The 15,481-nt window shown below is 37.8% G+C and overlaps 1 protein-coding gene across 5 annotated transcripts in view; it reads left to right on the forward strand.

Moving 5' to 3' along the window:
• Window positions 1-15,481, forward strand: part of LOC134648753 (NAD(+) hydrolase sarm1) — a 102,351-nt gene that overhangs the window by 79,455 nt on the left and 7,415 nt on the right. For all 5 annotated transcript variants that reach the window (XM_063503274.1, XM_063503275.1, XM_063503276.1 and 2 more), the window contains 2 exons: window positions 8,704-8,856; window positions 15,022-15,218. In XM_063503274.1, the coding sequence (XP_063359344.1) occupies window positions 8,704-8,856; window positions 15,022-15,218 (350 nt within the window). The remainder of the gene's footprint in view (window positions 1-8,703; window positions 8,857-15,021; window positions 15,219-15,481) is intronic.

The raw sequence follows: 15,481 nt of genomic DNA on the forward strand, positions 1-15,481 counted from the left end.
AAATCGAGTCTAGTGAGTCACTTAGTAAAGATTTGTAAAGAAGATAGGTTATCTGAAGGAATGCACTATAATGGAATGTTAATGTATGACTTTTAGTTGTAAATAAATATACATTTAATAAGTATTTGGATAAGATATGAGGACAATTGAAATAATTAACTCGTGTGAAAAACCTTATCTGAGGAATTTTAAGTAGGTACCTACTATCTATTTGTAGAAACAAATCAATGATTCAATAATATCTAAATAATCATCTTCCTCGTGTTCTCCCAGCTTTTTTGCATGGGAGCCTGAGGTTTGCTTGGCAACTAATCCAGAATAGGCGCCGGCACTAGTTTTTATGAAAGCGACTGCAATCTGATCTTCCAACATAGAGGGGAAACTAGGCCTTTTTGAGATTAATCACAATGTTTTCCTTCACTGAAAAGCGACAGGTAAATATCAAATGATATACCCATCGTAGATATAAAAAATATAATGAATACATAAACAACACCACACCGGTATAATATTGTACATGTGTATAAAAAAAGTAAAGAAAGCTCGAGATTAAAGAAGAGAAAAATATTCGATGCCTAGCTCTGTAATTTGTGCTCGATCGATAAAAAACATAAATGCATGCTAATCGTGAAAGTGCTGCGAAGGTAGAACAGGATGTACAGGTGAGTCATAGTCATGGTAAGTTGTACCGTCGTCGCACGCGCAGGTACCCTGTGTGTGTGTGCCGTAACACTTGCATGTGTTATGATAAGAGGCCACGTGAATGAATGATTCACAGCAACCGCCTAACTATTAACAATCAACCAATCATAACTGACATAATAAAAACTAATTAGTGATATCAAAAAGTTATTTCTCAGAAGTTATGCATGTAACATCAATATAATGTCACAATCTCACAATCATATTAACAAGAAGATTAATTGTGATCTTATACATAGATGTAGACGATGTAGTCATATTTAAGTACTTAACGCAAATGCCAAAAAGGTAATTGGAGCTAAACCTATTTGATTTGCATAGCCGATACCCTTATAAGGAAAATCTGTAAGCATTACTAAAATCTGTATTTACGTCGATGATCGATGATCTAACTCCGAGGGTTTCTAATAATTATGTACCTATTGCATTTTTGAACGAATGGCTAATCATTATTTATTAGTTTTATTACATAAACATATATATCAATAACTCCATTCTTGTATTAACGATTTTAACATTTCATCTAAAAAGTTTTCATAGAAATCGAACTCTGAAAATGCTTTTCGACATTTTAGTATACATACCTACCTACTACTGTGTACGATGTACGATACATCAAAATTTGTATGAAAATTTCGCTTTTACTAAATACTGAATTCCTTCTTTACAAATTCCGTTATTAAATTTCAATTCATAATTCTCCTAATCACACTAATTTTGATATGATATCAACAATTGATGACACAACTTTTCTTAAAATACTTGTTGGTAAACGTAACATGTTTAGATAAGGAACGTAGTACGGATGAGTAACTTTTGAATCAACTTAGGCCATTATTCTTTCGAGCCGCAATATAGTTTTATGAATGGAGCTACACAGTTGGTTTAGTCACATCTCGAAGAAACCGTAGATGCGTTCGGAGAACCGCACAAAACCTGCACTGAGTCACTCGATGCAGCTATCCTTGTTTGTTTTGCTTCATTGATTAAGTCACGCTATCAACAAGTGAGCCGGTCAACTCTAAAGGCACGATATTATCTGGCAAATTGGACATTGGATAAAGGTAGTCTATAATGGGAGGTGGGGGTCTGAAAAATCTAAATATTGTGTGATGTAATTAATGGACGACCCCATAGGTATGTGAAAAGTGTCTGAATTTAATAATTAAAATATTAATAGTTTTTGTTATGAAGTTATGATAATGCAATAAAATGGGTCCATTAAAATTTTCTTTGAATGTTTACAAATGCATCAATTTGCAGTTTTAGTCACCGTTGGTATTGAAACAGCGGTTATACCACACCGCAAGATAACCCGAGATGAATAAGGTGCGCTTACTCACTTATTTACCAACATTTCATTTACCGCGGACTCGCGACTAATTACATTCGCTATACATTACATGACAAATCAAGAGGCCAATTTGACTCGGTTTAATGAAGAGCCGTGGCATGGGGATCCAGAAACAAAAAATATGTTGTGCGAATTGCTTAGAGTCTAGTGAAGGGAACATTATCTCTAGTTTCATGTTTTACGGGGTATCGAGAACAATGTCGAGTTGTGCCCCTAAACTTACGACAAGTAGAAATTTATTTGTCTTAAACGTGCGACTGGCCGATTGAGCGTAGTGACTCATCTCAACACAACCAGTTTATTTACCACATTTCCATACGGTTTGTTCGATTAATATGAAAATAGGTAATATTAACTTCAATTCACATTAGTCGTTGGCTTATTAATATTATTCATAAGCTTTTTAGGTCAATTGAGTCTCTTATGAACCAAGCTGTGGGAACTTAGATACTAAAGCAAGTTATAGCTATAATTTACAAGTTATGCTCACTTTCGTTTTAGCAATATGGCCTACCTAATCAGAATCACTACTACATGCGGAACACTTACCTATTACCTATTTTATTACTTTGTAGTTTATAGTACTTTGTAGTACTATTAAATATAAATACTTAAATATTTTTATCACAATATACCTACAATATTTACATACAAGTTAGTAAGCGATGGCGTTATTCATAAACGCGCTATAAGCCTCATTTAGCAATGAATCGTTTGCCTTAATCTAAATTTGACTTATGTATTTGTAAGAAAGGGATAAAACATTATCAAATTAAGTAATTGAGGCTTGCCAAGTTTTATGAATATGCGAGGGGAAAGACGTTGGAAAACGGTATTTTACATAAAAACAATGTTATCTAAGCGAAGAATATTAATAGGTAGAGTCTGTGCGGAAAGAGAAGAGTCGTGGATTGAAATACAATAATTACAACGCATTTGTTCAATCACGTGGAACATTTGTCCATGAAGAAGCAAAGGTGTGTATGGATATGTAACTATAGTCCGGCGTGGGCGTAAGTCTATGCTTCAATCAGGCATCTACAATATGGCATATATCATTGGAATTTATCCTCCAATGAAAACACTTAAGTCCCAATATGGCTATGTCTACTCAACCTTGTTATTATTCCATTAACCGCCATTATTATCGTCGACTCTTCAAGTCTGCCAGTTAAATCAAATTTACTACTTGCGCAAGCCAAAGGTTTCATTTGTTTGACCCGGCAGATTGATCTGTTACTGAATTTTAAATTCGCAAACCGGACAAAGAATTTCTTTGTTCATCTCGCTCGGAAGTGTAATTAGGACAGTACCAGACGGCGATCGACTACCGTTCAAAGCAATTCGTTGCTTAAAATAACGTTTCACTAATGACATCTCTATTTTATCGCTCTAACTGGTGGCTAAACACCGAGATTGTTAATATCCGTTAATCATCAATAGCGATGATTCGTTTTACGATTCACGCTGACATTGAAAGGTCGTTGACTTGTTGGTTCGCGACAGAAGCTGAAGATCTTGTCCTTTAGAAGTTTTTTTGCCATTCACTTAGTATAGTGTTTCAGCAGGGGCGTGTTACTGGCGCGTATTAATCTCTTGTCTTGTCCACGTGTGCGAATATAAACCGATGCTGCTGTGAGTGTTTCAGGATGTTCAGTTATGTTTTCTTTACGGCCCTTGAGTGTAACATCTGCTAAACCATTTATTGTTTCTATCTGTGGTTCAAGGGCCGAAAGTAAGTTGCAAATCTTAGGACATATCAATATCTGGAAAGCTGTAAATTTGTATACTCTTTGACACCGCAACTGCCTTGAGTGATAAGGTCTGGATCAACAAAGTTCATCACTCCCACGACAATAAAACTAGCTAGTTGACACATATATCACGAATAACGACGGAATGCATTTCTAATTCCAAACAAATGTAGCGTAATTACGACTTACGGGAAATTAGGCCAGTTTCCCAGGAGTTGCAAAGAGATTCACATTTAGGGTTACGCGTGGAAACTGTTGAATTAGTTGAATGATAAGACCGTGAAGCGGATACAGAGAACCGTGGGCGGAACCTCGCCACCCGGCGCGTTCGCCATTCTAATTAGCTAGCATTGTGGTTCGAAGTTTGCGGGTTAGGATTTGTGTGTAAGAATACAAACCGGCACCGGCAGTCGCGCCGCGAACTCCGCGCTGGGGACACGCGTCGCCCCACAGCAGCATCCGATACGCACGCGGAGCTCGAACGTGACCACGATAACTGACCAGTGCATACACAAGATAAGACACCACGCAAAATATACAAAGAGAAACATGCGGATATTTGTGTTGATGGACTAATACAGTGATAAAGTTTTTAAGGTGTTGGCTATCCGCAAGGTAAACCATTATGCTATCCTATAATACTGAACTTGAACCATAGCGGGGCGCCGGTTAGATTTAGCAGTTAGAACCTTATTAAATAATGAATATAGGTAAAATGTATGTTTTTTTATCCGGTAAACGTCTAAACTATTTCACTATAGCGTTTAAAGAACTTAACTTTTGCGAAAAAAAGACTTAATACCTAAACAAATGTATGAATACACGTAATTGACATGATAATTAATGTACCAACATCCTAATAATTCAACATATTTTTAGAACTATAAATCAGCGCAAATCGTGCGAGATGAACTAAGAGAATTAAACGATTTATGAACTAGGTAGGTCTTAAATTGTCTAACAGCTAAACTAACCTGAAATCTATGTCTGACAACCATAGATTGATATTAGTAAATAGTGATATTTTACACAACAGCCTGGACTGGATTTACTCAGCGTAGTGCAACGTCTGATCAGTTACCAGTTCCACCGTAAACATATCATTACTTAATCTACCGCTTATGTAAATGGATATTAATGTAGCAAATCCACCTTGTATACCTAGAGGTTCATATGTAATTGACGAATCACGTTTGATCTCCAATTTATCTGGGCCATTTATGTAAGTTTATTGATCATTAGGAGGTTTACAATGACCGTTGAGCATTCATGTTTATTATCCATTATAAGCTTTGTGTTGGTGTTATGCAATAAAATTAATTTATCTTTGTTGTTTCATCACGCATGGAACGATTGTGCATGCAGAACTGACCTTCGCTAACAATGTCCCTTGATCGCGCATGCAACGGACTTCGGTGCATCTGGCACATAGAACGAACAGTGCATAATGTACGCTGATATGTGATGCTATACCCGGACTAATAACATATCGCCTAGCGCACAAGGTCCGAATTCTATTGGAAGGCGATTTATTCTTTCGCGAAATGGCCATGAGTCGTGAAAGCTTTCAACGACACATTTCCCAGGCCTAGCTCACATGGACGTGAGCTGAATGATTGCTGCTCAAACCGTAGCAGTATCCTTTTTATATAATGGTCATACTTCAAAAACATTTCCTGGATATGTTACTTGGTTGTTCACATCCATGTTTATTTTCCTCCTTCCCTAACTTAACCACCTTTTTGGTGTGTATGTAACTGCATTAAATATTTACAGCAAGTTAGTCTGCAAATAATATGTACGAGTACATATGTAAATATTGTAAATCGTTTCATTTCGTAATTTATTTATCTCTCTCTCTGTCAGCAGAAACAAGCGAGCTTTTGAGAGTCCTGGCGAACTTCAGGTCTTTAAAATATTTTTTTATCTAGCATAGTATACCTACCCTGCTAAATTAGATTAATTACCCTATTAATAAGTCGAATTCAATTAAATTAGGACTTTCCCATGACTCTCCAATAAGCATTGGTTAAATGTATGTATTGATACGTTAGCACGTCAGCAGTGATTCACACATGAGGTAGCGGTTCACGTAGAGCAATTGACCGTAATTCTACGTAACTTATGCATAAAATGTAGCCTAACGATGTTAATCATTGCATTCATCATCACACGTGTAAGTGCTGACTGCTGATATATGCATAATACAACGTACATTGGAAAAACTACGAATTGTACCTAACTTTTAATCCCAAGAGTTGATCTATGCTCTCATACTTATATCAAACATTATGATACCTGACCGAAAACGAGTTAGTTTGTACTTTCTAGGATAACCGGTATTATATTATGTTCTCATGGTTCCAAACATACACATTCATCAATTAAGCTGTTAAAGTAACAGTCCAATTTAAGTGTTTATACGTTATCGTTATCGACATGAATGAAACCGAGCGTATTATCTCAGTGTACCTTAGTAAAACTACGTCCTGTGACGCATACATTACACCACCACTTAATTCACTGACGTAATACAACATAATCACAACAGTGATCCAGTTCGCTTGGATTGTGACGACGTTTCTGCAAATGATGATTCAGAGGATCGACCTATTATGTCACTGGAGTTTTTTTCATTCTCATCGATCGCTTGGGAAAGGAAGTGTTAAGATAGTATTGTAAGGTATCAATGAACTGCGAGCGTAGCGTTGATCGACCAACTGAATACTCGTATGTAGTACCTAATAATGTGTTAAGGAATGTCTGCAAAAAGTTCTTGCGAAAAATTACTGATGAACCGTTCTAATGACGCATATAATCCAGGATATAAACTTTGATACGCTTTTTGCTTTAATATATATGGAATCTGTCAAATAAGACAGATACTCATTACACAGACAGATAATCACTAAATTACCGAATTGTAAAAAGGTTCAATAATCGTCACTAGTGATTGGTGACCGTTTTTGTTAGACACGTTTTCATTGGTAGTTTCTAAATGTTTGTGTTGTGACGCTGCGACGCCGGCCGGCGTGGCCATGACGTCAGCATTATCCACGTCACCCGACGTCATATTGACCAGTCATCCCACAAAAATCCTTTAACAACCGAATGCGCTATCGATACCATCGATCCTTTACATCTGAACAAGTTTTCGGACTAGGTACATTGACAATGCATGTAAACGGTCGTGGGCGTTCCAAAATGAACGGTAACTTAAGTCAAGTGTATCTAATAGATTGACGATAGAGAATCGTGAGCATTTCGTAATCGAATGCTTGGCTACATGAGTCACCCTGGCTGTTATGAGACTTCACAATTCGTGTCAAAGGCGCGAGAATCTCACGGTACGAAAAGGAAAAATAAAACGCGTTGTGCAATCCAAATGAATCAAGATGCTTTATGCGTATAAAACTCGTGTTTTTGTTTCCCCGATGTCTCAATTCTATTCAAACCCAACTCGTCTCATTTTTATTTTACAAACTCTGTAATTCTGTCAATAATCAAAGTCGTTACAGCTCTTTTTCAACACTGCGCACGTCAAAAAGAAGTAGCAACTCATCAACTTCTTGTATTGTGACGATGACATATCGATACAAGTAATCTATTGAACCGATAGACCAGTCCATCAACAGGTTCATTGGTATTCGCATCAAGCGATCGACAGTGAACCGTGAGCAAATTCCCGATACCGTCAACAACTATCCCAATGACTCATCCTGCTCATCGATAGTTCCTTTGACCCCACTCAAAGAGTCAATAAGTGCAATTACTGTCCTCGCGCTAAATTCGATATTAATTTCATATTTCCCAGAACACTAGTGATAACAATAAAGGTTTATATGTCCATCAATCTTGGTACGCGTCGTTCAAAGAAATCTGCGTAGATCGTTAGTGCATCGTTTATCATAATTGCGAGTATAGTTGAAGTACAATTTCTGCTTATTCAGTTGTGTATTGTCATTTATGCATTTGCCGATTTGTGTTACGCTACCATATGTTAACGGTCTCGTATATCATTTGTACTATTTCGAGTGTAGTTAAGTGGATAATAGGTAGGTATGTGAATATGTAATACCTAACAAAATTTGCACTATTTAAGGAGTTTATTTAAATATTTTCAAAACTCTCAACTTTTCTCAAAGAATTCCAACCATATCTAACAGATCGGTATATAAATGAACATCGGTTCTATTCGTTTCGTAATTATGTGTTAGTTATGATAAAGATAGGTGAATCGCTTGCCGCTATTGGTGTTCAGACATCGTCTGTTATCGACTCGATTGTACCCACTCGTAATATTTACATGCACTTGCAAATTATTATCTGTAATCGTAGGAACTTACATAACGACCGTATTTACGGTAATAATAATCATTGGCAATTATTATCGGAGATAAATGCTAATGTAATACTATTTCTGTAGTTTGAAGTGAGCAATTAGAAGATGCATTTTATAGATGAAAATGCAGTTTCTTTTTTTTCCTTCTCTAATACATAAGTACGTTGGTGCTAATGCTAAATAAATAAATAAATATTACAAGACAATTTTACAGATCGACCTAGTCCCACAGTAAGCTCAGTAAGGCTTAGGTATATTGTTGATACTAGATGACGATATATATAATATAATTATAGTTAAGTATATATAAATACTTATATACACAGAAAACATCCATAACTCCGGAACAAATATTTGTGATAATCACACACATAAAATGCCCTTACCAGTATTCTAACCCAGGACCTCCTTAACAAGCGGGGTCACTAGGTCACTACCAACTAGGCCAGGAGGCTGTTAAATATCAGAAATATGTAATTATTAATCTCGTTTATACATAGGAGGAAGTGGACGGATCAATTAACCTAAACATCGTTCTCTGTCATTTCCAGATCCCAGATTTCTCCCTCGATGGAAACAGCAGTTTGAAACACAACGGAAGCGCCAAGGAGCTGGCCTCTGTGATGGAGAATTTAAAGAAGAGCAGCTTCTCCCGCCGGGAGCAAGCTCTCAACACGCAAGTCACTAGTTCTTCCACGCAACAGGTAATTTATTTTTCACCTCAGCAGCTCGAACAAGGGTACTTTGCTACTTAAAAACAGTGAGCAAAATCGCATTTTGCTCACTGAGTGAGACAAAATGAACAAAATGCGATTTTGCTCACTGTTTTTAAGTAGCAAAGTACCCTTGTTCGAGCTGCTGAGGTGAAAACTTAATTGTTGGTATATCTTAAGAAAACATGAGTGAATAGAGGTAAGTGATGAAGAAGGAATACATTTTTCGGGTTCTTTAATATGTTCTCACTGCTGAGGTGAAAAGTTTTATGAACTACACGAGATCAAAGTTATTTACATCTCGTGCGCTTTTGAGTCCCTTACTACGCTCAAGATTCTAAATTAGATTCACTCGCTACGCTCGTGAATCTAGTATAGAATCTTTCACTTGCACGGGACTCAAAATAAGCACTCGAAGAAATATCAAACTTTGATCTCTTGTTGTACAAATAACTATTATTTGTGTTTATCTAAGCCCAGTAAGTCCCAGGGAATTTGTAACTTTTTTATTTCTTTGACAATTCAAAATTCGAATTGAATTTTATACTTGCACAAGTACGCGGGCTCACGAGGCAAGATTTTGTTTCAATAGTCTGCAATTTGATACATCAAAATACATCAAATACATCAAAGACTCCTCTGGCAACTTGTTAACCACAGACAAATAGATCAACCAGAGATGGCGAGAGTACTATAAAGTACTCCTCAACAAGGAGTTTCCACGGGAACCGCTATTAGAACTACCATGCGCACAAGGTCCAATTGAAGCCATTGTAGCCCAGGAAGTCAGCTGCTATCCAAAATATGAAAAATGGAAAAGCTACAGGACCTGACGAAATTCCTGCGGAAATATGGAAACATCTAGGTATAACTGGAGTACAGTGGCTGACCAAGTTGTTTAACGGGATTCTAATATCTAAGAAAGTCCCTGAAATATGGAGGACCAGCAAACTCATACCTTTCTATAAGAATAAAGGGGATGTAGCTGACTGCGAGAATTATAGAGCTATCAAGCTCACATCTCATACCCTTAAGATCTGGGAGAGTGTTCTCGTCAAAAGGTTAACAAAAGCAACAAACATCACACCAAACCAATGCGGATTCACCAGCGGTGTGAGTACCATGGATGCCATCCATTCAGTCAAAATACTTATTTTTATTTTATTTTATTTTTATTTATAAATACGTTTACACAACATTACAGATAAACCAATACGTCGTGAAACCAACACTACACATAACAACATAATTATAACAATTGATACTATTTACATTACATTTCACACTTTCACTTATGGAACAGTACAAGTCTCGGAAACAAGATTTACATATGGTTTTTATAGATTTCGAGAAAGCGTTTGATCGGGTACCACGAGAGCTTATCTGGCACGCGGTGAGAGCGCAACTGGTGCCAGAATACTTCATTGAGCTGCTTAAAGATCTGTACCATAATGTATCCACAAGAGTGATCAGTCCATCAGGATCAAGTGAAACTTTCGAGATCAGAGTAGGTGTCCATCAAGGCTCGACCATAAGCCCTCTACTATTTAACCTAGTAATGAACTATATTACTGCAGACATACAAAAACCAGCGCCATGGTCATTACTATATGCCGACGATGTAGTTCTTATAGCTGAATCGTTGACAGAAGTACAATCAGACCTTACCGCTTGGCAGGAGTCGTTAGAAAAAAGAGGGCTGAGAGTTAATAGACAAAAGACTGAGTACATGTATTGTGGTTTTTCTGGAACCAACAAAGGTACAATCTCATGTCCAACGATCGATAACACACCTCTTCACAGAGCAGAACAATTTAAGTACCTTGGATCTGTTGTAGCACCAGAAGCTTGTGTAGAAAAAGACATACAACATAGAATCCAAACGGCCTGGTTGAAATGGAGGACATTGTCGGGCGTCCTATGTGACTCCCGTATGCCAATTAGAATAAAAGGCGACGTCTACAAAAGGGCAGTCAGACCCGCCCTCTTGTATGGTTCCGAGTGTTGGCCGATGAGGAAGACAGATGAATGCACACAACACAGATGAAGATGCTACGTTGGTCTGGAGGAGTGACAAGAATGGATAAAATTAGGAATGATTATATTCATTGTACGTTTAAGGTCGCAAATATACAAGTAAAACTCAGAGAGAACCGTATGCGCTGGTATGGACATATAATGAGGCGGGATGATGACCATATGATAAAAAGGGTTATGAGAATCGAAGAGAAGAAGAGAGGACCCGGACGACCACCAACAACCTGGCTCCAAACAGTCAAAAACGACATGAAGCTGTTGAACGCAACAGACGAGACAACCCACAACCGTGAGCTGTGGCGCAGGATTACTAGGAGGGCTGACCCCAAATAAACTGGGACAAAAGCCAGGAGAAAGAAGAAAGAAGAAGAAGAGTCTGCAATTTGATCATTTAACTTTGGGAGAAATAAAAGGCTTCTCAATAGTAGATCGAGCAACTGGTAAATATCAAATATAATTTCGTACTTTCGTACCGATTGGTACTGATATCCAAAATAGGGAAGAACAATCTGACAGCAATTAAATATTTTTTGATTCAGGTATATTATTTATGTCAAAACTAGATTGAGGAATTGATACATAAGAGGAGGATTGATAATTAAACGATAACGCGACAATCCCAAGAAATACACACACACGCCCGTTATTATCAGTTTACTCTTTCTAATTCTGAATAAAAGAATACATAAGTATCGAAAAAGACATTGGTGACAAGTACCAATGTGAACATAGAGTATAGCCGGTTTGAAAGTCTCACGCCAAACCTTTCGGCTACGAGACCTTAAATCTTCCAGGACATCTTTAGCGCCCGAGTTCCTTTATACCATGACCTCGGATCCTATAGTTTAGTGTATTTGTGTCAAGTCTAAGAAAAACTCTTGACTACTCGTGAATAATGGGTTAATGGGGACCTATTTTCTGACAAGATAATGGAAACAGACAAGCAAGATAGAGATGCCGGTTGTTATTTATAGCCCTTAATCAATAATACCAATTGGGTAGAGTAGACAATTGTGAATAACTTATTCTTTAGTTCATGGTAACTGAATTGTCAAACACTCATTTGATAGCCAGCACCGCCTAATGTCCGGAGCTACAGCGCCAATTTGTCTTACTTAGTCTTTACTCATCTAATATAATCAATGCCTCTTTGGCCTAGAATAGTTAACGCACGATTTTTTTTCAAGACCCCTTTTATTCCTAAGACAATGACAGATTTTCAACAAATCATTTAATTTCTTAAGAATATAGCATATTTTTGCATTTACGCATGGAATTTTTAGCACATTGTTATCAGTTTTGATATTCACGTGCGACTTGACTGATTAGTTTATTGTTTTATCCTCTAGACGAAACAATAAAGCATCAAATAACTTCAGATTAGAGAGATAAGTAAAGTATGCAAAGTGCCTGGTCAAGAACCGTATCGCAGTAAATGCGGCACTCCTTTGTATGTGCATAATGGGTTAATGGGGTCCTATTTTCTGAGAAGATAATGGAAACTAGAGATGCCGGTTGTTAGTGGGTAGAGTAGACAATTGTGAATAACTTTAGTTCATGACAAACTAGCATTAGACAGCCCCTTTAGCTTGCCTACCCCTTTAGCAACCCACGTTTACGCGATGACAATAAAATTGTAGTGAAAAGAGATGGTACCATGTCTAGGAGAAAAAAATTTAACGCGATGGACCAACAATATTAAGGCCAAAATGAAGTAAACAACGCTTTTCTCAAATCAGCCGACGAGGACAAGTGGAGAGTTGCCATTTAAAGAATGAGCAGATGGACTTTTATGTTCCTAAGTGAGGGCACAGAATAAGAAACGAACATGCAGGAAATATTTAAACGAAATTTCTTCCAAAATAGAACATCCCTGAACATTTCTAAGAAGCAGTAGTTAAGATTTAATTAAACCTTTAATGTTTCCGTACTATAAATGATATGATAAACTCTTGATCATTTATATCCCATAACTATAAATAGGAACATGGTTATTTCGACACCGGCCTCGGCCGGTTCATAAAATGGCCGGTTTATTTTCAATTCGACCAGCCATGTTTGCGGTAAAATTTAAAATAAAATAACGCTTGCGCCGCCGGCTGATGTGCCTATTGTGGGAGCATCGAGACGAGGTCACCGGAATGCATATCATTTGCAGCTGAACGAAATTAGCTCGTCTTTGTCTTAAGAGTAAATCACAGAGCGCTATATGGGTCCTAGTAATTTAGACGACGCGGTGCGAAGACTTAATGGATGCCTTTACAAATGAGCTAATGTACTTACATAACCTGGCAGAATATATATCTGTCATTATAATAATCTACAGGCAATTAGGTTAAGATGTGTTTGTTCACAGCTTGTTCCGAGCGTGTGAAATATCGCAAAATTAAAAGCAAACACTACTGATTCTGTTTAACAGAAATTAAGAATGACACTGACTCGCAGACTCAAGCCGAATTGTGACCAATACAGATCCTCCGAAGCTTTGATCTAAACGAGGCGTTGGCAACCATATCGTGACACATTCGACTACGGCGGTATTGTCATTAAATTTAATTAAAATTCGTGACGTGCAAACCGAATGTAATGATATAGTCCAACATGTGTTTAGCACACATAAATAACACATAAAAGCCGTGTCTGTGATACCTCTAGTAATTAATGCCACCGACTTATGGGCGCAGCAAGACATGGTGTCTGCGTTTGGCGGCGAGCCAGTGGCAGACATGGCGTAACGTAGGGCACATTTGGTAACACCGTGGCGCTGACACGCCGGCAGATACGAGTATATTACAAATAACCCTTCTAAAAGGATTCCTGTGTTTCAAGCAGAATAGGACAATATTAATTAATTAATTAACAATGTAGGTATAGGTACTGGGTACTGCCTGGTAAATTATATATCTTCGAATGAAACGACTCATATCATCATATATATAATTGTGATCGAACTTCGCTTGAGACGTTCGTTTGATCATCTATTTAGAAGCGCATTCCATTCCCGAGACATTTCAATAATTTTACGCTGCTCTGCGTAATTTTGCTATAAAACTTGATTATTTACCCTTTTTATGCGCTGGATGACCTTATTATATTGTAAGAATAATAACAACCCTCCCTTTGTTCTTTTGTTTATGACGACCTTGTTTCTCTACTTTCTTGCACCATTAAATTGTGATACTTAGACAAAAAAAGACCTTCGTCTTTGAGTTAACACGTGCTTTAAGTTAATAATTACGACTTATCTTGTCGTGATATGCTCTTGGCCTTAAATCCTTATTTCCAACGAAATTTTTGGTTTAACTGCATAAAAATCACACTTTTTCTTACTAAGTAATACTACGGGCCCACACTATAAGCCATCTAAAAGTCGTACCAGCAAACATTTGGATTCCACCGAGACTTATTAGTCGGGGTTCAAGGCCCCTCGGAGATAAAGTTCGGACATGCCTACCATTTGTTGCATCTCGCCCACACAAGCTGATTCATTCCAAATACCTCTCAATTACGACTCCCGATGCCAAAATATGCTTGGCCATATTTTTTGAAGGTAATAAATTAGTTTATATGCATTGTTTCTATTGTGCTCGACGCTTGTGCTTGGGTTATCAAGAAATTAAATTGTAAGAAGAGATCATAGAGATAGACAGCTAATACAATAGTATTCAGTAGACATGCAAGAGGAACAGACAGCGGCCACGTGACGCTCAAATGCGTAGGTATCGTTAGTCGTCAACTGTCGATTGTTAAGCAATATTGAAACAAAACATTGAAAACGGCCGCGTTATTTTCGTATTTCTATTTTGTCGTAGCCCTGGCTCTTATTTTCCTCGGCCGTTGGTGCGCCAAGACGCGTGTACACTCCTCTAGCATTGGCACTGAACCCACAGTTGTAGTCTAGATAACGAATTCGGAGGACGTCTGTATTATCAGACCACAGCCATTTTTTTATTTTCTTGTAACTAGTGACTTGAAAACGTGGTATTTTCCGTGTTCTCGAGGTTAATATTCTTGTTTACAAGCTATGCGCTATCAGTAAATACAACTACGTTAGATGCACTACGTCTGCATAATAATATTACAACGTTGTTATCATATTAAATGTTGTGTTTGTTATAGATGGTTTCGAGCACGACCTCTAGCAGCGCTGCATCTAGTCAACGACTGCAGGGCTCAAGCCAGAGACTCCAACATCAACACAGAACGGCTTCCGAAATGAAAGCAAGTTCCATGAAGTCAGATCTCACAGAGCTGAAGAGCTCCATCTCAGAGATGAAGAACTTGAGCAACACAGCGGCTTCAATGAACTTCAACAGGTGAGTCCAAGAAAACGACTAATTTTGAAACAGCTTTACACTTGCGTCAGACCAGCGTGTATGTTTTTGTCTAGTCGGTCTTTAAGATAACAAATATACGGTTTCTAATGAAGATTGGAGCTTAATGGCATTTGCCACATGCCTGTCGGAGTTAGCTCACCTGAGCGACCTTGGCCCTCAGCCAATTCCTGCCCGATGTTTCCCATCTCGTGTTTGCAGTTCCACGCCGGCAAACAATAGCAACGCTCCTGTTCTCGGGAGGC

The sequence above is a fragment of the Cydia amplana genome, chromosome 6, assembly GCF_948474715.1.
Source record: "Cydia amplana chromosome 6, ilCydAmpl1.1, whole genome shotgun sequence".
NCBI classification, from domain to species: domain Eukaryota; kingdom Metazoa; phylum Arthropoda; class Insecta; order Lepidoptera; family Tortricidae; genus Cydia; species Cydia amplana.